The sequence below is a fragment of the Bos taurus genome, chromosome 20 (genome assembly GCF_002263795.3).
Source record: "Bos taurus isolate L1 Dominette 01449 registration number 42190680 breed Hereford chromosome 20, ARS-UCD2.0, whole genome shotgun sequence".
NCBI classification, from domain to species: domain Eukaryota; kingdom Metazoa; phylum Chordata; class Mammalia; order Artiodactyla; family Bovidae; genus Bos; species Bos taurus.
Window position 1 is genome coordinate 18,547,569 of NC_037347.1, and position 25,911 is coordinate 18,573,479.

A 25,911-nucleotide genomic window follows, 5' to 3' on the forward strand; every position below is an offset into this window, starting at 1 on the left:
GACACCCCTCCAGCTGAAGTAGCTGAATGAAGCCCCTTCAACTGTGTCCTCATCAGGTAGAAGTAGCCAGTGAACTATGCAGGCTCCTGCTCTTGTCTCCACAATACCAGATACCAACCCTTTCACATTTCATGTTGGCTACTTCTCTTTCGTCCCTGCCCACCTTCCTGTGCCTATCCTTTGGTCACTTTTCTATTAACTAATCTCTTTGCATTTTTTAAAACAGCTATTTACATAGCAATCCTATATTTCCTCATTTTAAAATGGAACATTTTAAAGCATTTTTGTTTTTTCTTTCATTTATATTTTTCTGTATCTCTAATTTTTGCAATAAATATGTATACTTAAATAAACACACCCTCATTTATTTTAAAAAAACAAACAGGAAATAATGAAGGTTGGTAAATTGGAGGTATTGAAATCCTTTTGCAGCTGAAATGGAGAAAAGTTTGGTAGGTCCTCAAAAAATTAAAAATAGAATTACCATCGTTGTTGTTATTCAGTAGCTAAATAGTGTACAACTCTTTACAACCCCATGAACAGCAGCATGCCAGGTTTCCCTGTTTTTCACTATCTCCCAGATTCTGATCAAGCTCACGTGCATTGAGTCAATGATGCCATCCAACCATCCTATCCTCTGTCACCCTCTTTTCCTCTTGCCCTCAGTCTTTCCCAGCTTCAGGGTCTTTTCCAATGAGTCAGCTCTTTGTATCAGGAGGCCAAAGTATTGGAGCTTCAGCTCCAGCACCAGTTCTTTCAGCGAGTATTTAGGGTTGATTTCCTTTAGGATTGACTGGTTTGATCTTGCCACATGACCCAGCAATTCCACCTTTGGGTATATATACAAAAGAATTGAAAGCATGGTCTCAAAGAGGTGTTTGTATACTCATGTTCATAGTAATCTTTTTTTAATTCCCTTTTTATTGACTGATTGAAGTATAGTTAATTTACCATGTTGTGTTAATTTCTGCTGTACAGCAAAGTGACTCAGTTATACACATATATAAATTGATTTTTATATTCTTTTCCATTATGATTTATTCCAGGAAATTAGATATATTCCCTTTGCTATACAGTAAGGCCTTGTTGTTTATCCGTTCTATATATAAAAGCTTACATCTGCTAACCCCAACATCCCACTTCATCCCTCCCCCAATTCATTCCACTTTGGCAACCACAAGCCAGTTCTCTTTTATAGCATTCTTTACACTAGCCAAAAGATGGAAGCTTCAGGGGAGTGTGTAATTTCCTCGGGTTTGTCTCACCACAGCAAAGATTTGAAATGGTGGACCAGTGTTACAGCTCTGTAACAGCTCAGAGTTTTATTCCACAAGCAAAATACACCCTAGAGGCATGAGTGTGGGCCAGCCCCAAAGGAGAGGCCTCAATCTGTCTTGGCTTCCTCTTTTTATACGTTTTGTCTCCTCCCCCCTGAGCCTGCCCTATGCAAATTGGGCTAGCCGAGAAAGGGGTTGTGTTTGTTTCGCCTGAAGTTCTCACTCTGTTCTCCATATTTTCTTTTGTTCCTTTTTTGTGGGCTTTTCTCTTTGTCTTTTAGCCACTGCCATTTTGGACTCCTTTTTCCTATTCTAACTACCTAACAGAAGCAACTCAAGTGTCCCTCAAAGGATGAATGGGTAAGCAAACTGTGGCATATACATGCAATGGAATATTATTCAGCCTTAAAAAGGAAGACTTCTTAAGACTTCGCTGGTGGGGAAGTGGTTAAGACTCTGTGCTTCCAATGCAAAGGGTATGAGTTTCATCTGTGGTTGGAGAAGTAAAATTGAACTAAGATCCCACATGCCATGCAGTGCAGTTGGGGGCGGGGGGAAGAAGGAAATTCTGTAGGCATGTTACAACTTTAAAGACATTTGATGAGTAAAATAAGCCAGACACAAAAAGACAAATACTGCGTGATTCCACTTATATGAGGTACATAGAGTAGTCAACTTCATAGAGATGGAAGTAGAGGTGGTTGCCAGGGGCTGGGGGAAGAGAGGAGCAGGGAGTTTAATGGGTACAGAGTTTCAATTTCACCAGAATTAGTTCTGGAGACTGGTTCCACAACAATGAGAATGTACTTAATACTACTTGAACCGTAGACTTGAAAATGGTTAAGATGGTAACGTTATGTTGCTCCTTCCTCTTTGCATTACTATGTCAATCAGATTTGCTGTCAGTTCTGCTAGCATTGTAGAAAGAGTTGGAAAGCTTAAAAAAAAAATTTAGAGCATCTCCACATGCCTCACAAATTATACATAGTTTTAAGGAATCATTCAGGTTATTCTCTGAACTCTCAGTGCTTCATTTATGAGGGCAAAAAGGCAGATCCTTTGAAGTAAGGAAATGGTGACATTCAGCCCTGTGCTCAGACACTTCCCTCCCTAACCCTCTCACCCATCTTTTCCTCCTCCTAGCAAAACAGTCAAACAAGTTTCCAGCTGTTATCCTTTTCTTTCCCTTCCTCCAGAGACCTCTACCCTGCCTTGTAGGCTTTTAGAGCATGTTTGTTTATTGGCTTTGTGTATCTGTGTGTTCCTAAACTCCCACCATTATCAACTCCAATTTCACTTCTGTGTTTCCCTTCTCAAATAAAAGAGGAATTTCTGTTTTCCCTTATCAAAGAAAAAAGGGGAACAGATAGAGTAGGGGCTGCATCCAGGGTTGGATTGGGCTCAAGGAGGAGCTCAATAACTCGATTTCTTATTGTCTGTCGAAATCTTTAAAACGGGCCACAAAATGGGCATATGCTGCTGTTGCTGCTGCTAAGTCACTTCAGTCGTGTCCGACTCTGTGCGACCCCATAGACGGCAGCCCACCAGGCTCTGCCGTCCCTGGGATTCTCCAGGCAAGAACACTGGAGTGGGTTGCCATTACCTTCTCCAATGCATGAAAGTGAAAAGTGAAAGTGAAGTCGCTCAGTCGTGTCCGACTCTTTGTGACCCCATGGACTGCAGCCCACCAGGCATGTGCTAGGTTTAGGGAAAGGGAGTGCCAGTGAGGTTTCACAGCTACCACCCTGGTACATGTTACTTGTCAGCTCTCTGTGCATGATTGCAAAGAGCCTCTCAGCTGGAGTGCTGATGTGTACCCTTGACTCAGCCAGTCTTTTTTGCATTTGTCAATATTCATTTTAAAATATAGATCAAATATTGTCTCTTTCCTGCTTGAGCCCTTCAATGGCTTTCAGTTACCTGGAAGATAAAAAGTGAAACCCTGAACATGCTTTCAAGGTCCTGCAGAGTCAGCATCTGCCCAGCTGACCAGCTACCCTACAGCTCCTTACCCTAGCCGGGTCATTAAAAAAAGACCCTGATGCTGGGAAAGATTGAAGGCTGGAGGAGAAGGGGGCAACAGAGGATGAGATGGTTGGATGGCATCACCAACTCGATGAACATGAGTTTGAGCAAACTCCAGGAAACAGTGAAGGACGGGAAAGCGTGGCGTGCTACAGTCCATGGGGCTGCCAACAGTAGAACAAAACTTAGCGACTAAACAACAACAATGACTGAACAAAGATTTCAGCATTTTTTTGGTTTCTCAGATATTCCGAGTTCCTCTCTTTATCTCTAGATAAAGAGATAAAGTCTGGAAACTGCTAGATCCACTACTCCCTTACTGCCCCGAACACACACAAAATCCTCTTTCCTTTGAACTGAGTAACTCCTATTTTTTTGTCTTTTTTTTTTTTTTTTTTCTGTATCACACCATGTGGGATCTTAGTTCTGCAACTAGTGGTGGAACCCACGCCCCCTGCAGTGGAAGCAGAGTCTTAACCATTGGACGGCTGGGGAAGTCCCTCATTTCCTATTTTAAGGGAAACTTTCCCAACCCAGAATATATCAGACTCCCTGATGTATGCCTAGAACTCAGTGTGCCTATTTTTTAGAACACTTACAGTGTTTTTAATTAAATGTTTATATAATCTTCTGATTCATATGTGCTTTTTTCACTAGACTGTAACCGCAGGAAGGCCATGACTCTGTTTGTCTTGCTTCAAATTTTAATCCTGGGTTCTTAGCACAGTGTAAGTATTCGAAAAATATCCGTTGACTCAATATAGTAATGTAACGATAAGTTGTGAGCCTATTCTATATTACACTGGGTCAGGCATTGAGGGGTAGAGGAGTTAATAATAGCACCTATTTTTAACCTGCATGAGTTTAGAACAAACCTGGAAATAGACGCAAGATTCAGGCAGACAAAGATAAAAAAAATTTCATTGTTTGTATCAAAGAGAAAAGGCATAATAAATACCATTTCGAATTAAAGGCAATAGGTGCTCCTTGGAGAAATGGTCAACTCCGGGTCTGGAGAAGCAAATATATCTGATGAGCTTAAAATATCTTGTAGCAGAAAATAAAGACACCATTTAAAAACTAATGGGGACATATGGAAACAATACAAGAGCTGGTTTCAAAAAGACAATGACAGTAATGGGTGATAATTCATTAAATAAACAAGGAATCCGTGAGTCCATAATTAAATCACTCTGTGGAGGTGGAACCCAGGCATCAGGAGTTTTTGAAGCTCCTCAGGTGATTCCAATGTTCAGACAATCTTGAGAACTGCTGCTGTAAGAAGTCTCTCCTTGGAGAAATATGATTAGGTAAGGAATAAGTATTCAGTGTCCACGTTAGTCAGGGAATGCCCCCAGGTTGTGATAGGATGCAAGCTCAGAAGGAACAAAAGCTCCTAGAGGCTTCAGAAAATAAAGATCGCAAGCCCCTCCTCACAGCCTTTCAGCTCCTACCCAACTGTAGTGTCTGTCCTTGGCCACAGTATTCCAGAACTTTCTCATTAGTTCTAGTAGCTATTTTATGGCCCTCATAGAATTTTCTACGTAGGTTATCAAGTTGTCTGTAAGTAAAGATGGTTTTACTCTCTAAGTCATGGTCCCCAACCTCAATGAGTTCTCAATCTAAGGTGAAAAAACTTACATACAAATAATAATTGTAATACAATTAAGTAGAACAATACAGATAACAGTGAAATTATTTAGAAGGAAATATCTGGAGTTGGTTGAAGTTATCGGAAAGGCAGCTAAAAAACTGAGAGAATCATCAAGAACAATAACAAAAAAGTGATGGACAAAGGAAGGACTGCTGAATTATCCAAAATGATTGCAGTGACTTGTTAGAGGAAATGCTTCTCGGCATTTTACCTAGAAAGATCCAGCTACTGTTGGGGAAATGCTAATTAAGTCTCTTGTATTAAAGCTGACTTTGGAAATTAAACAACAACAAAGTCATACATCTTCTGTTCCATTGATCTGCATCTATCCATTCAACAGTGTCACAAGCTCTTGTTTCTATGTACATAATAAACCTCTTTCCACTTGTTAAAAAAAAGAAAAAAGATGGTTTTATTTTTTCCAATTTGGATGCTTTTTCCTTTTCTTCCCTCATTGTGCTAGCTAGAACCTCCAGTACAGTGTTGGATAGAAATGGTAAGAGCAGACATCTTTGTCTTGTTCCTGATCTTAGAGAGCAAGTATTTGGTCTTTCATCAGGTATGACATTACCTGAGGATTTTCATAGATTGTTATTAAGTTGAGGAAGCTCCCTTGTATTCTCTAGTTCGTTGAGAGCTTTTTTTAAAACTCAGAAATGGATATTGTCAAACACTTTTTCAATTTTTTTCTTTTCTCTTATCTTAAATAAACCCTTTTAAAAATAGAAATTACACACATAACAAGAGTAGAGAGAACAGGAATAAAGAACTCTCATGTACTCATTATCCAGCTTGTTAGAAATGGAAATTTTCAGGCCCCAGGAAAGTTCTACAGAATTAGGAACTTTTGGGGGTTAGACACAGTAATCTGCATTTTCACAAGGCCTCCAGGTGATTCTGATCCATGCCCTTAAGGACTGAGTCTTTTAAAAGATAACTATCATACAATACAGTTTTAAACTCTAATTCTCGATTATCTTCAAATATCTCTTCAATATTCCATCTTCCAATTGTCCCACAATTGTATTTAAACATTTTTAGTTTAAAAAATTTTTAAAGTAGGTTGAATTATGATCTAAATAATACCCACATGCTGTGATTAGTTTCATTTGTCTCAGATGTCTTATGGGTTCTCCCTCTACTCTCCACCTACCTTCTTCCTTGTAATTGCAAATAGCTGGTCACTCACAGATTCTCCCATGTTCCAAATATTACCAGTTGCAACCCCACACCTCATTATTTTTCCATCCTCTGCATTTCCTGAAAATCAGTAACTGCGTGATAGAAAATGAGGTATGGTCAGGTTCAGTTTCAATTTGGGGGGCAAGAATCCTTAGCAGATGAAGCTGTGGTCCTTATCGCTAAAACTTGATTCTAACTATTTGCCCTGCAGCTCTGTAGCTATTCCAGGTTCTGCCTCAAACCTCCTGTCTCATTTGAGGTATACCTCCCCTGTTCCCATCTCCTTGGGCTCTGTACTTTTCCAGGCTCAGTTGAGAAATCTGACTCTGCTTACAACCTTTGTCTAACATTTCTTTAGGATATTTCTGATAACTTTATCATCATGCAAAGATGAACATGTAAGAAGCATTTTTTCCTAGAATGCTGCCCAGGTCCTCTGGCAGAGCCCAACTCCAGACCTCAGCTGGTCTGATGGAGAGAATCAGATAATAATGGCATACCTGTGTTCACTCCTCTGGTCCCCCTACGCCCCAAAGAAGCTACTTTCAGGAGAGGAGTTAGCCTGGCATCTGTGTTTTAAATAAGTCTCCAGGGTTCTGGTATGTAGATGAGATGGAGGTCACTTCACAAGGAAACTGAGGAGCTTCTCTCCCTTCTAATTCCTCACTGGAGCTGAAATCAAAGCACTGCCCTGCCGTTAATTCCAGGAGCCCCCCAATTAGAGAGTTTTCAGAGACAGCTAAATAAGGAAATGTAGTCAAGAGGGTTTGAATGTCTAGAAGGCCTCTCTTTAATTTTAAATGAAAGGGGAAAACCCACAAAAATCCACAAATGGTATATCTGGTCAAGCTGTAAGCTGAATGCTGTGTGCACTTGTCCACGAAATAAAATCCTTTTGTCTCCTTCCCCTCCACTTTTTATAGCTGGCTTTTGAGTTACAATGTAGGTGGACTAAATTCTGGGTTATTTGTGAGTTAGCTCTTATTCCCCCTTTAGCTTTAGGGTAAACTCCTTGTTTCTTTTTTTCTTGCACAGTAGAAGATCTACACCAGTTATGTTTAGGCAGGTGGAGACTGGAGGTCGGCTCCAGCCCTGGTTAGGTTTTGTTTCTTGATCAGAGGGTTTTGTTTCTTGATCAGAGTGCTGGTTACAAAGATGTGGTCAGTCAGTGAAAATTCCCCAAGCCCTATATAGGTAATGTCCATGCGTTATAACCCAGTAAAAACTTGAAAGAATGAAAGGAAAAAGATCTGTGTTGGAAATCAACAAAAGAAAACCACAAAATATAAAGAAGTCATCAAAACAAAACGAAAGAGAAGTCATCAATAAGGATGAAATGCTTAAAATAACTCTTTTCTTTTTTATTCAAGCCAGTTTCAGTCACTCGGCTCTGAAAGAAAATAAGAGTGGCGGTGTTGTAGGCGAATACAATCACCACTGCTGCCTTTGTTAGTCCTTCAAGATAGCCCCGTACATACAGACACCCTGCCCCAAGCGCAGCTCACACACCTTCCTTGTTCCCCAACTGCTTCTGCCTCCCAGTCTCATTTTCATTCTGCTCTGGCTCGGTGCTGCCGACCACTGTCCCACTTCTGCCTCTCTGGGCTCTTGCGTGTGTTTGTAGTCCATGGGCCTTGGCTCCCAGGACCCTCTGCTGCCCAGAGGGTCTTACCTCTGCCCCGGGCACCTTACTAACTACAAGATGTGGGTTGCAGTAGTGCTTTCTAAAAGTTCTGCACATGCTTGTCCTCCTCTACCTTTTTTTTCCTTTTTGTAAACTGAATTCTTTAGGGCTATACTAAGTATCTTTGCTACTTCAGGGAACATTTGTGATGAACCTTTTAAAAGTGCAGATCATTTTATCCTATCTTTAGATTTTTCTTAAAACTGAGCTTAGGGGCTATAAACTCCAATACTTTGGCCACCTGATGTGAAAAACTGACTCATTTGAAAAGCCCCCCGATGCTTGGAAAGATTGAAGGTGGGAGGAGAAGGGCACAACAGAGGATGAGATGGTTGGATGGCATCACTGACTCGATGGACAGGAGTTTGAGTAAGCTCCAGGAGTTGGTGATGAACAGGGAAGCCTGGCGTGCTGCAGTCCATGGGGTCACAAAGAGTCAAACATGATTGAGCAACTGAACTGAACTCAACTGGGGGTTATGGGGGTCAGGCAATTTATGTACTGTACCGATACTGGAATTTAACATTTCAAAATTTGTTTGCTACCTGAAAGTTCAATCACAGGTAATGATTGTAATTCTGCTGAGGTGAAAACTTGAATCTTGAGCCTTTGAAAGTGAAATAGAGGGGGAAATCTTGGATGGAAGCCTGGAGTTCAAGCCTCTAGGGAGGGAACCAAGAGATTAGGATGATTCCCTAATTGAGCTAGCACTGGCTCAGGGCAGGCTGAGGAATCTCAGAAGATGAAATGCCAGGAGTGGGCAGACAAGCCTAGACTCAGAGGTGAAGCAGCAGATTTATGGGTCAGAGAAACTAGTCAGTCAGGGTAGTAAGCTAAAGGGCTGAGATGGGATAGTGAGGGCCTCTGTTCTCTCTATATTCTTCCTTCCTCAAAGTCCTCATTTATCTACAGGGCTTCAATTTCCCCAACTCTACCCTCCCCTCTTGAGCTAATATTTTCAACCATGGGTCATTTCTATTTGGATGTTTCACTATACAGGCTACATATCCAAATTCCAGCTTTTGGCATTTATGAAGAATAAGTCCACTGACTTGAGTAATTCTGAAATACGAGGATAGCATAATATTGTCCCCATAAGATACATAAACAAAAACAGTAGAGAATATCAAGGTCATATTGAACAGAAACTCATAGGGGTTGGCTGGGCTTATATTCAAGCTGGATGACATTCTCTTGCACACTAGCCTCTAAGGTGGGAGTTTTAAAGTTCTGCCTCATCAAAATTAGAAATATGTACATGGATCTTTGCAGCTGCTGATAAAGAGTCAAACCCATCAACCACCTATGCCATCTAGGTACCTAGGATTTTAAACAAGCTACCTTGGAGATTCTCATCTCCAGGATCTTCCTCCTGTAATTCATCCTACGTTTCTTGGACAAACCAATGTCTGTTAAAAAAAATTTTTTTTTTTCCCATCAGTATACTTTCCTGGATTTAGAGAATTATACTTAGCTATAGCAAAACAGAAGCATGGCTATGACATTCCAGAAACTGAACTTGTGTGCAAATGTAAGAATACATTCAGCTAGATCCTTGCTAAAGATTTTCAGGTGCTAACTCCAGACTCTAATGGCGTGATTGTGAGGTGGCAGGAAATGTGTGTGCATGTGTGTGTGTGTTTATGCATGTGCTTATAATACAAGGCATGGAGTATGGATTGTATCTTCCCAGATTCAAAAGGGAGAAACAAATATGGATAATCCTTTAACAGTAAGAACTAACAGAGTAGTAGTTTCAGAAGCAAATTGTATAGGTTACATTGAAAATATAAAAGTTAGCTATTATACTGTAGAGTACATACATATAAGAAATACACTTATAGATAAAGTGAACTGAATTGACCTCAGGAGATAAATAACTGAAGGTTAGTTTCATTTGCTCATTCATTTATTCATTCAACAAATATTTGTGGAAAGTCATTGTGTGACAAACACTGTACCAATCATGTTTATTTACTTTTCCTACTAGTGTATTGCTACAGTATCCCTAATTGCTTTTCCTGCTTCCATGCCTCACCTGCACCCATTCCAGTCTATTATCTACACAATGGCCAGAGTGATGCTTTAAAAACCCTGCTTAAGATCTTGACACACTGAAAACTTTCTAATATATTTTCAAAAATTCAGAGTAAAATCCAAATCCTATAGCCCATAATGTAGCCTCAAAAGCCCTGTTTCCATTCTGTATCTAGCTGCAATGAATGAATAAATATAAATCCTCTATTTCTCTGGGGCATTTATTTTTAAAATGCTGAAATAAAAATATTATTCAACAGTTTCAAAGAAATAGTGTGGTTTTATGTTTTCCATATATTTTTGTCCTTTCTTTTTCACCATACCCAAAAGAACATGATGTTCCTGTAGGTGAATAAGGTTAATGCAAGCTTTGGGGGAAGATTTCCTAATAGAACAGTGACAGTATAGACCAATAAGCATGGAAATCAAGTCACTGATATGACAATTCTAAGAACCTTGGCAAATAGTGTTGATGGGCTAAATGCCAACAAATACAACTGAAGATAGCTGCCGTACAATCCGAAAGGCTCAAGTTGAATGTAAGCACTGACTTGGGTTTCAACAGAGGAGTTCTTTTGAAATGACCCATCCAGCTGGCTGGGAGAACTTTCAGGCAGCAGCAGGCCTGCATGTAGCAGTCAGGAATTCCTGGGGCATTACTGAGAAACACAGCCTCCAAACCCACAAAATACCTGAGGCCTATGTTGCTTTTGCTCAACAGCTTGGAATTTCTTAATGTCAGTGACAAGTCAGGTGTGAAGTCAGCATATGATCTGAATGGCTTACAAAGAGCTGGGGCAAGAAAATTCCCAGCAGGGGAATGGTGCAGAGACTATGAAGTTTGAATGGAAAGAGGACTGTGCCTGGAACATAGTCAGAAAGGTAGAAAGCAATTTAGGGCAGAGAGAGGGTGAGAAATCTCCCAGTTGATGATGCTGAGAGACTGGTAGATAATCAGTCTTTATGTAGTTTGAATTTAAACTACATTTACAAAGACTGTGGCCTTATACATAGATCATTGGGAGATATATCTTTCCAGAAAAAGGAACTGTCTTGTCTTTTGCTCATGATGGACTCTTGGGAAAATGCTCAAGAAGCAGGGCATGATGTTTTTTTTTATCAGATCCCAAGTCCACCTCTATGACAAGTGACGACAGTTTCCAGATGGACAAGACCCTGAAATCCTTTTTCCCTTCTGTCTCTTGTGCCCCATTGGTGTTCCTTCTACGGAGGCTTCGGAAGCGGACCTAGTGGTTAATAATTCTCCTGCTAATGCAGGTAGTTGTAAAAATGTGGGTTCAATCCCAGGGTTGGGAAGATCCCCTGGAGCATGGCATGGCAACCCACTCCAGTATTCTTGCCTGGAGAAACCCATGGGCAGAAGAGCCTGGTGAGCTTCCGTCCTTAGGGTCACAAAGAGTGGGACACTACTGAAGCGACTTAGCACGCTCTACGGGGTTTAGAAGTCAAAAAACCCCCACAAAGTTCTAATAAGATTGGAAGTAAAAAAGTATCTTTATTGCTTTTTTTTTTCTGATTACAAAAGTAATACATATGTACTATTTTAGGAATTTTGGGGGTTTTCTAAAATGCAGCAGCTGCTGCTACTGCTGCTAAGTCGCTTCAGTCGTGTCCGATTCTGTGCGACCCCATAGACGGCAGCCCACGAGGCTCCCCGGTCCCTGGGATTCTCCAGGCAAGAACACTGGAGTGGGTTGCCATTTCCTTCTCCAATGCATGAAAATGAAAAATGAAAGTGAAGTCGCTCAGTCGTGTCCGACTCTTAGCGACCCCATGGACTGCAGCCTATCAGGCTCCTCCCTCCATCCATGGTATTTTCCAGGCAAGAGCACTGGAATGGGGTGCCATTGCCTTCTCCGAAAATGCAGCTAATACATATCTAATTCAGGAAATGGAAGAAGGGTATTAATAGAGCATGGGCATCTGATCCCTGCCTTGTCTCTTTCTCATTATATCTTATCCAGAATGATCGCTGAGGGGACCAGATTTGAACTTTGAATTCGACTGGTAGGTAGAGAATGACCTCAATTGTCCTTTGAACAGTTGCAAATCAGATCATGAAGTCCTAGGGGGAAAATCCTGAGAAACAAAAAACACCTCACAGCCCTGCGGCACAGGACTGAAAATTTCGGTTAGACTCAAAAAAAAAAAAAAAAAAAAAAACCAAAGAACTCAAGTTCCTGGGAAAGAGTACGCTACCAAAAGAACAACAAAGGAAGCTGAATGGGGCTCTTCTTCAGCTCTTTATTGTTCTTTCACGCTGTCAACACTCCCGGTGGCCAAGTGCTGTTATCTAGTTTTCACACGTCCCTCCACTTGAAGAGGCTGTCCACTCGCTCCCTTTCACTACCCACTTCTCCCAATCTTAGCCGCAACCTCTAGATTCAACCGCGCACTTGAAACGGTGTACACGGATTTGTCTATCCAGCCCGGCCGGGTTTCGGTCTCTGAAATACACAAGTTCAGAGCGACCCCTCTGTGGAGACACCTTGCGTGCGCGCAGGCTGGGCAGGCGTGGGCACCGACTCGAACAGAGTTGGTTTCAAGCTTGTGGTTCGCTCCTCCGCCGGAGGTTCGGAAGGAGCCGCCCACCGCCCCCTCCCTGGGGCTCCGACAGCCCCGCCCCGCAGTTCCCGTCACGTGCCGCCGCGCCGCCCAATCAGCGCCTGCAGCGCGTGGGCTCGGGATTCAAACTGCGGCGCTTGGGACTCCGGGATCGGCGCTGGTCGCCGCCGTGGCGTGCGGGCCCATGGAGCACCGCATCGTGGGGCCCGGGCCATACCGGGCCACCAGGCTGGTGAGTGTGTGTGCGGGGGTCTGGGCGAAGCGAGTCCCCGGCCTGCGGGCCGACCGCTGACTCTTCAGTGCTCGCTTCTCCAGAGCTAGTCCGGCCGAGTTCTGGAGGCGGGGCGTGTTTCAGCCTGTGAGGCCAAATTCTAGATGATGCTTAAAGGCTAGCCCGGTCGCGGGCCCAGCCTGTCGAGGGTGGGCGCAGCTTGGATCCCGAGACGGTGGCTGGGTTCTCGCCAGTGAACGGCGACTCCGGGTTTAAAGCGCCCGGAAGAGCACGACGGCACCCTCCTCCCCTTTCCTGGTCCTCCGGAACCCTACGTCCCCCGCCGGGAAAGGAAAGACCGTCAGTCCGTCATTTTCGGGCCACCCGCCGCCCGTTACGGGCAGGGCGTGTCATCCTGAGTGTCACTTGTGGTTGACACTTGAGGCTCTTTTGCAACGGTACCCTAAACAGAGGTGGATCTCTCTGGCCACGTTTCCGGCTCCTGATGTTTCTTTTTCTATCAGCACCCACCTAAATGAAGGGGAAGGGTGGGCCCGGACGGATGATTTGAAAGAGCCTTTACAGCTTCCCTGATGGCTCAGACGGTAAAGCGTCTGCCTGCAATGCGGGAGGCCCAGGTTCGATCCCTGGGTTGGAAAGATCCCCTGGCGAAGGAAATGGCAACCCACTCCAGTACTCTTGCCTGGAACATCCCATGGACAGAGGAGCCTGATGGGCTACAGTCCATGGGGTCTCAAAGAGTCGGACACGACTGAGCGACTTCACTTTCTTTCAGACCCCAGTGGTCCAGGGTGCTGCCTTTTTTTCCTGGGAGAAGAGCGTTGTTAATCAGAGTTCTGAGGCATACTTGATTTCTTTGTGACCTGAAGCAAGTGATTATAGCAATTTCATAATGGAATAAGTGGAGATAATTTGGTCATGTCCAGGGTCGGTTTTAGACGACTTTTTATGAAAGCTTAAAGGTGATTTCGGAGGAAGAGACTGCACTCCTTGGTCTGTCACCACTTCTGGCCACAGCTAACTTGAGAATTAGGCTCATTGTTCCTTGCACCCCTAAGCAATATCCAGGAAAAGATAACAGGATGGAAGATGTTATTGCCCTCATTTATGCAAATAATCCACTTCAGACACCCATAATGATGTTTTAAAAATTTGTTAATTTTTTAATTGATGGATAATTGCTTTACAGGATTTTATTGTTTTCTGTCAAACATCGACATGAATCAGCCATAGGTATACATATGACCCATAATGATTTATTCATTTAAAAAATTCATATAAATTTAGGTTTTCCTTTGGGCTAGTCTCTAAGAGGTATGGATGCTGGTGACAGGGGACAAGTAGAGTTTTTTAAAATAGTGTTTTCTTATCAAGTTCCATTTCACAGTGCCTCTACCACTTGGACGGAGAAGACAATGGCACCCCACTCCAGTACTCTTGGCTGGAAAAATCCCATGGACGGAGGACCCTGGTGGGCCGCTGTCCATGGGGTCGCTAAGAATCGGACACGAATGAGTGACTTCTCTTTCACTTTTCACTTTCATGCACTGGAGAAGGAAATGGCAACCCACTCCAGTGTTCTTGCCTGGAGAATCCCAGGGACGGGGGAGCCTGGTGGGCTGCCGTCTATGGGGTCGCACAGAGTCGGACTCGACTGAAGTGACTTAGCAGCAGCAGCAGCAGCAGCAGCAGCTACCACTTGGAACCATCTGGGGTCAAGGCTATTGGTCGGTCCATCTTTAGGGATGAGATACAGATTGTGCTTTATCAGGGACATTCAAAAACTTGACTCTCTTTGGGACTGCCCTGGCTGTCCCGTGGTTAAGACGTTTCCATCCAATGCAGGGGCTGTGGGTTTGATCCCTGGTCAGGGAGCTAAGAGCGCACATGCCTTAGGTGCCCCCCCATCCCCGCCCCCGCAAAAAGGAAAAAGAACAACACCCTACACCCTCCAAACAAAAAAACGTAAAGCAGAATCAACGTTGTGACAAATTCAATAAAGACTTTAAAAATGGCTCACATCAAAAAAGATCTTAAAAAACAAAAAAAGCAAAAAAGCTTACTCTCCTTTGTGGAGGGAAAGTAATATTCTCCTACTGCAGAAAGAGAAGAGGACAACAGTGGATGAGATGGTTGAATGGCATCACGGATTCAATGGACATGAACTTGGGCAAACTCCCAGAGATGGTGAGGGACAGGGAAGCCTGGTGCGCTGCAGTCCATGTGAGTTGGCGACTGAACAACTGCCAATTTATTCACTGCACAGGGGAAACAGACGCTGGATCTTGGGGTGACTTGTTCCCCTTCTTCCAGCTTTAGACTAAAAAAATAAATTACATGATAATTGAAACTTTTAAAATCTCATATTCACAGAATTGTATGAAGTAACTCTGTAGATGGAGCCTGCCTATGTGAAAGACACTCTTGATTCTGAGTCACATTAAAGTATTATCAAAAGAATTTATGAAGAAAAGTACTCTGTTCTTCAGAAGTTTCAGTTCCCAAGAAGCGATTTTCAAGTCACATTTAGCCAAGACTGATCAAGTTAAACAGGAAACTAAATTATGTGAATAATTGATGAAAACACCTCAGTTTCACCAGAATTTGCTAAGTATCAATTAGTTCTCGACTTTATTCTGTTTGAGAATCTTGAACTTAAACTCAGATTTTTGAAAACACAGAAAGTGATAGGCTTTTTTTTTTTTAAGTGAGAATTCCTGATTTATTGGTGATCTCTGTAGTCATTACAGGTACCCCCCCCTCCCCCTGCCATTGTAAAGTCTCTAAGTGTTATCAGCTTTTATCAGTTGAATCAGCTAGCCCCCTTTCTCTGCCTCGGCTCTGCTTACCTCCCTGGTTCCCAGTTTACCATTTCCATCTTCTCCCACTATCACACTCAACCCAATCTTCAGAAAAGCTTGGGAAAAACCTCGTGGTACTCAGTGAGTGGGCCTTTGCTTCCTCCTTTCACGGCTCACTATACTTTCTCAAACCATGTACAGCTCCATTTTCTAAGGTACCAAAGTCTTATCTGAAAATAACATTTTATGGACTAGGTAAATGTCTATGCCCAAAATCAAATGACAGACTCTGTAAGTCAATTCATGGTGAATATGGACGCTAATTAGCAGTTTACTCATCTTCACTGAAATAACTTTCATTTTTGTAATCCATGTATTAAATAGTTCTGTATACCTTAGTTAACAAGAAATGATGAGAAGAAAATTGATTTTTCTGAAAACAGCATAAATCTACCAATCTATTCTTTGAACTTAATTCTGAGTTGTATCTTCTGATGTAACAGGTAAACTTTAAAAGACTTATAGGCGTCATTGACTCTGAGAGTTTGAATGGGCTCTAAAGATCCCAGTTCTCTCATTTTGTTGTTTTTGTTTAGTCGCCAAGTTGTGTCCAGCTCTTTTCGACCCCATAGACTGCAACACACTGGGCTCCCTTGCCCTTCACTGTCTCCTGGAGTTTGATGCAATATTGTTCTTTACAGCGTTGGACTTTACTTTCGCCATCAGACACATCCACAACTGAGCATCATTTCTGCTTTGGCCCAGCACTTTCATTCTTTCTGGAGCTATTAGTAATTGCTCCCTGCTCTTCCCCAGGGGGATACCTTCTGACCTGGGAGAGCTCCTCTTCTGGTGTCATATATTTTGTCTTTTTTTGTACTGTTCATGGGGTTTTTGGGGCAAGAATACTGGAGTGATTTGCCATCCCTTCCTCCAGGGGACCACGTTTTGTCAGAACTCTTCACTTTAACCTGTCTTGGATGGCCTTGCACAGCATAGCTTGTAGCTTCATTAAGTAATGCAAGCCCCCTCGCCACAACAAGGCTGTGATCTGTGAAGGGGACTCTCATTTTATTTAGGCCTAAAGTGGTGAACTGACATGGTCAAGTTCACACTGCCAGTGTGTGGCAAGTACACCTATATCTAGCACTTGTTTATCTCTGAAGTCCCTGGCCAGTGCTGTATTATAACTCTACTATCATAATATTTTTGATTCTAAGAAGTAAAGAAATGGAATAATGTTCAAGAGAAAAAAATAGGAAGCACATTTCAATATTCAGAAAACTAAGATCATGGCATCCGGTCGCATCACTTCATGGCAAATAGATGGGGAAACAATTAAAACAGTGAGAGACTTTATTTTCTTGGGCTCCAAAATCACTGCAGATGGTGACTGCAGCCATGAAATTAAAAGACGCTTGCTCCTTGGAAGAGAAGCTATGACCAACTTGGACAGCATATTAAAAAGCAGAGACATTACTTTGCCAACAAAGGTCTGTCTAGTCAAAGCTATGGTTTTTCTAGTAGTCATGTATGAATGTGAGAGTTGGATATAAAGAAAGCTGAGCACCGAAGAATTGATGCTTTTGAGCTGTGGTGTTGGAGAAGACTCTTGAGAGTCCCTTGGACTGCAAGGAGATCAAACCAGTCCATCCTAAAGAAAATCAGTCCTGAATATTCATTGGAAGGACTGATACTGAAACTGAAACTCCAGTACTTTGACCACCTGATGCAAAGAACTGACTTATTGGAAAAGACCCTGTTGCCGGGAAGGATTGGAGAAGGCAATGGCACCCCACTCCAAGTACTCTTGCTTGGAAAATCCCATGGAGGGAGGAGCCTGGTAGGCTGCAGTCCATGGGGTCGCTAAGAGTCGGACACGACTGAGCGACTTCACTTTCACTTTTCACTTTCATGCATTGGAGAAGGAAATGGCAACCCACTTCAGTATTCTTGCCTGGAGAATCCCAGGGACAGCGGAGCCTGGTTGGCTGCCGTCTATGGGGTCGCACAGAGTCAGACACGACTGAAGTGACTTAGCAGCAGCAGCAGCAGCAGCAGCTGGGAAAGATTGAAGGTGGGAGGAGAAGGGGACGACAGAGGATGAGATTGTTGGATGGCATCACTGAATTGATGGACAGGAGTTTGAGTAAGCTCTGGGAGTTGGTGATGGAGAGGGGAGCCTGGCGTGCTGCAGTCCATGGAGTCACAAAGAGCTGGACACGACTGAGTGACTGAACTGATTGACTTCAACACTCAGTGTTGTGTTTTGTAATTTGACTCGTGTTGAGAAACAAAAAACAGTTATCAATTACATTTTATCTGTGTTATTCATCTATGTTACTGCATGAAGCAATAGTTTGTTTATTCTCATTACAGTATTCTGTTGCATGAATTTGTTTATTCTTATGTTGATGGACATTTGGGTTTTTAATTAAGTAAGAATGTAATTAAGTAAGAATAGTGCTATTTTGAACAGTGTGGCTTTTGGTTAACATACTTCTGCGGAATATATATACACACTTAAGAATGGAATTTCTGGGTTATACAGTGTGCACATAATTTCTGGTTGCTTCATGTTCTGATTAGCACTTAGTATTGCCCGTCTTTTTCATTTTAGTCATTCTGTAGGCATGTATATTATTGCATTGGGGATTTATTGCATTTCACTGCTAATTCATGAGATTGAACATCTCTGCATATACTATGGTAAATTTGGAGATTCTTTTATATGAAGTGCCTGTTTAAGTGTTTTTTTCATTTTTCTATTGAATGCCCTTTCTTGAGTTGAATTTTTCATTTTGTCTTAGAAATTCTGGTTATATGTTATCTTACTCTACAGATTGCATTTGTTTTGTGTGTGGTTTTAAGAGTTTAAAAAAGTTTAAATCTGGACCAACTTAATTTGAAGCATGGCTTATAGTGTCAAATGAAGTAGAAAAATTGATATGCAGAGGGCATAAAGATGTTTGAATTTGGCCAGGAGGAAGACATGATTGAGAATCAGAGTAGAATTAAATTGCATGAAGTTAGGAGGTGGTTTAATAAAAATAGGAAAAGGGAAAGACCAGTTAGGCGTTTGCGTGTTGAGTACCTGCCTGTGTCCTGTGCTGCACGTCCAGGGAGCATGCGTGAATAGACCCGACCTGGGCCCTTGACGCACGTGGTGCTGTGTACTCAGGGACGGTTACTGTGCTTGAGAGAGGCTAGCGATCAAAGGGAGAAGAGGAATGGACCACAGGTGCAGAGGTGACTGGGCAGCGGAGAGTATAAAGAGAAACTCGAAGACGAGGAAAACGAGGTTACGGTGTTGGGCGAAATAAAAAGAATATGTTGAGCTCAGAGCTATCGTTGAAAGAAAAAGGAAGGACTGATTTCAGTAGGAAGGTAGGTAAAAAATAAGATGCAGAGTCTGTAAATTAATAGACTTGAAAGAGGAGCATGAAAGAAGAGAGAATGGTCCTAAGAATAAGACTGAATTTTCGGAACTTGTAGGACTGGTGGGATGACGGGTCCTAAGGAAATGGAGTAATTATGTAGGAAGAACATCACATGTGAACATTTCATTTAATTTTGGGATGGCTGATAATGGCGTGGATATCTAGATTAAAATTTTTTTTTTTTCTTTTTTAAATTTGGCTGCATCATGTGGCATGTGGAATCTTAGTTCCCTGACCAGGGATCAAACCCTTGGCCCCTGTATGGGAAGCTTGCTTGTATTGGAATAGGAAAGTATTGTGCAGAATTTTTAAACATGCTTTGACACCAGGTACTATATAAAGTTACCTTAACATTTAAAGGTCGTAAATAGGAAAAAAAAAAAAACTTCGACTGCTTCTCTTATTAAGGCAGTCTTTTAAATGGAAAAACACCATTTGTTGTCCTAAATATTTGGGATGCAGTAACCTTTTAAAAAATTCACTAAATGCTTTCCTCTGTTTTTGCCCCAAGTGGAATGAAACAGTTGAACTTTTTCGCGCCAAGATGCCATTACGGAAACATCGCTGTCGTTTCAAAAGTTACGAGCATTGCTTCACAGCGACTGAAGCTGTGGATTGGCTACACGAGCTGCTGAGGCGCAGCCAAAACTTTGGCCCCGAAGTGACCCGTAAACAAACGGTCCAACTGCTAAAAAAATTCCTGAAGAACCACGTTATTGAAGACATCAAGGGAAAATGGGGCCAGGAAGACTTTGAGGACAACCGTCACTTGTACAGGTAACGGCATGTCAGCTCTGATGGGGAGGAGCATGGGGAGCACGCATAGATCTGGTCAGTCTGATGAAATTCCTCCTGTGAGAGAACTTGCCTTGTCCCCGGGAGGGATGCTTGTATTTGTGATTTGCAGGGTGGAGAACTGCATCTGTTGCTATGAGAAAACTGATTGTGCTTGTTCTTGGCTTCATAGAGCACCCGTTAAGTAGTCTTTTGTTGCAGTGGCTTTCAGTGATGGAACCTTTTCGTGCCTTCCGTAACCTGGAAGGATGGCTATAGTAGCAGAGTGTCTCTCCTGGGGAATCTGAAAGGGTGAAACAGTAGCTCTGGCTTGCACCTTTCTGAGCAGCGTGAGGGTGTGTGTTCAGGGGGTTAGTGGCAGAGGTGTCTCGTCTTCAAGTAGAGCTCAGGCTTATCATGAAGAATTGTGCTGGAATTTCCCCATGTCTCAGATTAACTCTGCAGTGCATGGCTGCTCCCCGCCACGTTTCAGTGCTCTTCTGTGATTGCTTACTTACTATGCAATAATCTGAGGGCAAGGATGTCCCTCTGTTGACACTGCCCTTCTCATTGCACGCTAGGCTGGTTTATTCCTGGAGGTGGAAAGGGCCTGCTTGAGACTCAGGAAATGGGGGAATACTTAAAGAAGAATGAAAAGAGGAATCGTTGAGTTATCTACAGAGAGGGCTACCAGAACACCAAGAACCTGTGAGGGATTAAAGGAAGAAATGAAGATGACAAGCCCTTAATATTTGCTGTTGTTTATTCCAATAGAAGAATAAGGAATGCTCTTACAGCACTTCAGTGAGGCATTTTGGGGCCACTGGGACACCTGGCCTTGAGCAGAGAAAATGTGACTGTTCCCTACCTAAGTCATGTCTTTGGTTCCTTTGGGACTAGCTGCTGAGGAAGGCTGTGGAGCAAGTGGAGGGTGGTCAGCAGCACTCAGGCTAACACCAGACAGTGGTGTATGTTTAGGATCTAACTTCCTCATGGAGTTTCATCAACAGTCTCCTCCTCTAGGCATCAGGATTGTCAGCTGGGCAATTAGTTGTCTCTGTACTTGGCAGTTATTTCTGGCTTGCTGATCCAACTTTTAATTAGAATCTTGGGTGATATTAGCCTGTTCTGAGACCATAGTGCTTATTAGTATCAGGCAGTGGAGACTCTAGCCCTGGTTCCACATGACACACTTCATTGGGAATGCTTAAGTGGTTGTTTCTCTTGGGAAGCTATAATTGCTTGTACCCCATCAAGAGGTAGCTCACACTTCTAGGAAGTTGTCTGGAGGAGTAACTTAGAGTGTTTTATTGTGACCTTAGATTGGGTACCATCCATTGAGTCCCATGAGGCTTTCAAAGATGCCAGGCGAGTAAAACAGGAGCCTGTTCCAGGAGCCAGCCCCCGAGTAGTGACTGTCAGAGCGTGTCTCACCTCAGTATGAAGACTTAATCGTTTGTCCTTTAAAAAATAAAGTGCACAGATAGATTACATTCACCCATGAAATAATGGGTTTTTTTACCCAGTTTCTCATAAAATACTTGTGAGTTGTAAAGGGAGTAGTACCTCTTTCATTATCTACCACTTGAAGATGCATAGCTTTCTGTTTTTCTAGTGTTAAGTCCTGTATATTAACAACTGGTGTTTGATGTTCTCAGATTAATTGGGGATGAAGTCTATTTAGACATTCAACGGTTTGTTAAGGGGCCCGTGCCCTGAGTTGAGAGTCAGCTCACTCAGGAGTGCAGAGGCGCCTGTTGGCATGAGGCAGCTTCCAAGACTGAGCATACAGCTTGGGATGACATACTGGCTCGCCAGCGCCCCGGGGAGGACTGGGGACAGGCTGCCCTCCCTGCTCAGTGCCCACCTGCTCCTTGAGGTCGAATAGTACCACTGCCAAACCACAATGAGAGCCCTTGAGCGACATCAGGAGCTCGAGGCATATTAGATTTGAAAAATAGGTGAAGAATCTATAAGGTAAATGCCTACAATGCTTTGTGGAGGAGGAGCCTCTGTAAATAGTGTCGAAGTCGGAATGGGCAGCTCGGAGTTCTTACTGGAAAGAAAGGAGCTAGCATTGTGGAGTGCCTGTGATGGACCAGAGCCACTGCAGTCATCCTTTACCTCAGCACCTGCAGATGTCTCTTATCTAATCTTAAAAAGAAGGAAATTAATGAGACCAAAGGTACCAGCTTGTCCACAGTCACTCAGGTGGTAGGAAAAGAGAATTTGGACTGAGGGCTCTGCGTCTGAGGCCTGTGTTCTTGCGGTGTGCCCGACTGCCTCCATTTCCACAGCATGAGGTTGACTAGCTTGTTAACTAATTTAAGGACTGAATGAGAAAACAGAATAGTAAACAAGAAATAGTCGGTGTAGTCAACATGTGTTCATATATTCACAGAATTCCAGGAATGTGTTAAGTACTATGTAATACATACTGAATGATCAACTGTCTTCTCAAATAGACGAGGTAGGGTGAACATAATCAGCTGAAATACTTATGTAAATGTAGGGATGGGTGGTTGCCTGGGCCTCGGTTACAGAAAGGCATAGGCAGACAAAGCAACATGAAATATAAAGACTCTTAGAGTATTTTTTGAAGACAGAAATTATACACACACACAGAATTTTATAACAAATGATGAGTTATGTTTTTATTTTCTACTGTATTAAATCTTATTTCTAGTTTAAAAAATGTATTTATTGTGTGATTGCATTCACATGTGTTAACTATATTTTATTTTTCAAGAATCTAAGAATAATAGGAAATAGTGAATTAATATGAGAATGTTCCTAACAATCAGAGATATTGCAGAGAAAGGTCCAGAGCTATTTACTGAACCACTTCTTTGCTGTTGGTAACACGGATGACTAGAAAGAGTGGCTAGATTTGCTACCAGTGAAGACAATTACATCATAGTCATCGGGGTCATCATAGGGTCATCATCGTCCAGCCAGACGGATGCTATCATCTGTGTCTAACCAAGTTTGTGGCTCTCAACTTCAGATTAAAAGAACCTGCACTACCTTGTATTTTTACGAGAAATTTCAGTTTATGTAGCAGTTTCTCTTTATGATCTCATTTGATCTTTGTGACAACCCTGTGAAGTAGACAGAGTGGATATTTCATCTTCAGAGAACCAGACACTTGTCTCTTTGAAGCATCTAAATAGAACACCAGGAAATTCCATGCTGATCCCTGAATCACCCATTTATGTATGTGAACAGATAGTTACGTGGGATTATTTGAACCTAATGCCAACAGCAACGCCAAAGCCAACAAAGGTGCGTCTAGTCAAAGCTATGATTTTTCCAGCAGTCATGTATGGATGTGAGAGTTGGACCATAAACAGGGCTGAGCACCGAAGAATTGATGCTTTTGAACTGTGGTGTTGGAGAAGACTCTTGAGAGTCCCTCTGACTGCAGGGAGATCCAAGCTGTCAATCCTAAAGGATATCAGTCCTGAATATTCATCGGAAGGACTGATACTGAAGCTCCAATACTTTGGCCACCTGATGTAAAGAACTGACTCCTTAGAAAAGACCCTGATGCTGGGAAAGATTGAAGGCAGGAGGAGAAGGGGACGACAGAGAATGAGATGATTGGATGGCATCACCGACTCGATGCACGTGAGTTTGAGCAAGCTCCAGGAGATGGTGATGGACAGGGAAGTCTGGCATGCTGTAGTCCATGGGGTCGAAAAGAATCGGACACGACTGAGTGACTGAACTGAATGTAGTGGATTATATAAAAATAGAAGTGTATACTGTTTGGTTGTTTGGACTATTTAATAAGAAGAGCTATTGGTCTATTTGGTTGGTCTATTTCAGATTTTTAGCGGGATAGGTCCTTGATCTGGAGCCTCTACCTGGCCCTTGCCCTGCTCTTGTTACCAGTGCTAGCTCTGGAATGCAGTTGTAACTGGATGCTCATGGTTTACAGAGAGGAATTCACTAGTTCCAGTGTAGTGTGTGCGAGCTAATGTGTTGTTTAGTTGCTAAGTTGTGTCTAACTCTTTGCGACCCCATGGTCTATAGCCCAGCAGGCTTCTCTGTCAATGGGATTTCCCAGGCAGAAATACTGGAGTGGGTTGCCATTTCCTTCAGGGGATCTGCCTGACGCAGGGATTGAACCCTCGTCTCCTGCATTGGCAGGTAGTTCTTTACCACAGAGCCACCAGAGAAGCTCTGATCTAACGTGTAGGGAACCATTTTCTTCTTCTACTTATTCCTGTTCCTTTTTTCTTCGTCCTTCTGCTTCTGTCTCTTTATATGTATCATCTCATGTTCCCAATTCTTTCCCCTTTTCTTTTTCTTCTACTTAGTTTCTCCTTTTCTTTCTGTCTTTTCTCTTATATTAGCTTTTTTATTTTTTCTGGCTTATTTCCAACATGTTTATTTTAATTTGAACCTAAAATTTGTCATGTAGATTTTGTCAGGTTTCTTGAATATAAGTTTCACAGTTCTTAATGTAAAAACAGGAATCGTGCTCCATAGTTTGAAAACTTACCCTATAAACCCCAGTAATGAAGACTGGTATTGGTGAAGGGGTAGATGGATGCTTGGATCAGTGGAACAGAATCGAGTCCAGAAACACACTTAAGAATATGGCCAATTGACTTTTGATGAAAATATAAAAGCTCCTTTAAAGGAAGAGATCAGTCTTTTTGGCGAATGACATTGGAAGTATTGGAAGGCAACTGTGCTCGCCACTATACCACCGGCAGTCACAACATTGGAACAATTAAACATCTGTTCATCTACATGCAAAAAAATGAAGCTCCACCTAAACCTCATTTTTTTATACAAAAATTTATTCAAAGTGAATTATAGATTTCAGTGTAAAACTATGAAAATTTTAAAAAAACAGGAGAAAATCTTTATACCCAAGAGTCAGACAAGGAGCTTTTAGACATGACATCAAACGTATGATTTATAAAAGCAAAAACATGATAAATTGGACTTCGTCAAAATTAAAAACTTTTGCTGTGTGAAAGGCGCTAGTGAGACGATGAGAAGACTAGCGACTGTTGGGGAGAAAATATTTGTAAACCACAAGTAAGTGGACTAATATCAAGAATATATAAAAAATTTGCAAAACTCAACTGTGAAAAAACAACTCAAAAAATAGATTTGAAAGGACACTTCATCATTAGAGCACTAGGGAAATGCAAATTAAAACCCTGGTGAGATACCTCTATATACCTAGTAGAATGGCTAAAATAAGAATACTGATGATGCCAGAATCTAGTGAGGGTGCAGAGCAATTGGAAATCTCATCCAGTGATGGTGGGAAGTCTAGGTTGGTTAACACTTTGAAAAACAAAGTCACTTTGGAAAACAATTTTTCAGTCTCTTTTCAAATTAAACATGTATTACTTACATATGACTCCATATTCTGCTCCAGAGCATTTACCCTAGAGAAATGAAAACTTATGTTCACACAAAAACTTGCATGTGAATGTTTATAGCTGCTCCACTGACTCAACTGTCCCTCCGTGGGTGAATGGATAAACACTGAACATCTGTATGGAATGCTGCTGCGTATATGGGGTGCAGTGAGGGGTGTGACTATACAGTCAGAGCAGGAGAGAGGTTTTTGGTGAATAATGGAAATGTTTCCTAATTGGGATGGTGGTTACACAAGTGTCTGTTGATAGAGCAGTATACACATACACACACACAATGGAAAAAGTGATCAATTTTGCTATATGCCAATAACACGTTTAAAATACTGGAGATTTGAAAAGTTTCTATTTGTACCTCTAGTGAAAGAAATCCAAATGCTCCTGTGGTCCTGGAAAAAAGTCTTCATTGTTGCCATATGGACAGAGGAGCCTGGCGGGCTACATTCCTTGGGGTCACTAAAGAGTCCGACTTGACACGACTTAATGACTAAACAACAGCATCTTTTGAAGTGGGGGATAAGAACTTCAAGTTAATGGACTATTGGCTCCCTCTAGTGGACACCTTTTGTTCTTATAGTAAATTTCAAAATTGTGATTGTGGTTTTGTTTTTCTTTTCTTTTTATTCATTTCCTCAAGTCTTGTGTTCTTATCATGTGATGGCTAGATAAATTTTGTACCCTTCTTATGCATCAGTTTTTTCATCTATAAAATGACAGGACTGGGACTAGTTCTTAAAACATTTATTTATTTTGGCTGTACTGGTCGCTGTTGCTGTGCACAGGCTTTCTTTGGTCGCAGTGAGTGGAGGCT

General features: G+C 42.2%; 1 protein-coding gene across 3 annotated transcripts in view; it reads left to right on the forward strand.

Annotated features, from left to right (window-relative positions):
- Nucleotides 1-12,558: 12,558 nt before the first annotated feature.
- Nucleotides 12,559-25,911, forward strand: part of DEPDC1B (DEP domain containing 1B) — a 90,249-nt gene continuing 76,896 nt past the window's right edge. The window contains exons 1-2 of one of the 3 annotated variants that reach the window (XM_005221501.5): nt 12,559-12,677; nt 19,430-19,695. In XM_005221501.5, coding sequence (XP_005221558.1) covers nt 12,630-12,677; nt 19,430-19,695 — 314 coding nt within the window. In that variant the 5' untranslated portion in view covers nt 12,559-12,629. Of the gene's footprint in view, nt 12,678-19,429; nt 19,696-22,541; nt 23,323-25,911 lie in introns of those variants that run through there. The other 2 variants (NM_001191451.1, XM_059878780.1) reach the window with 2 other exon arrangements.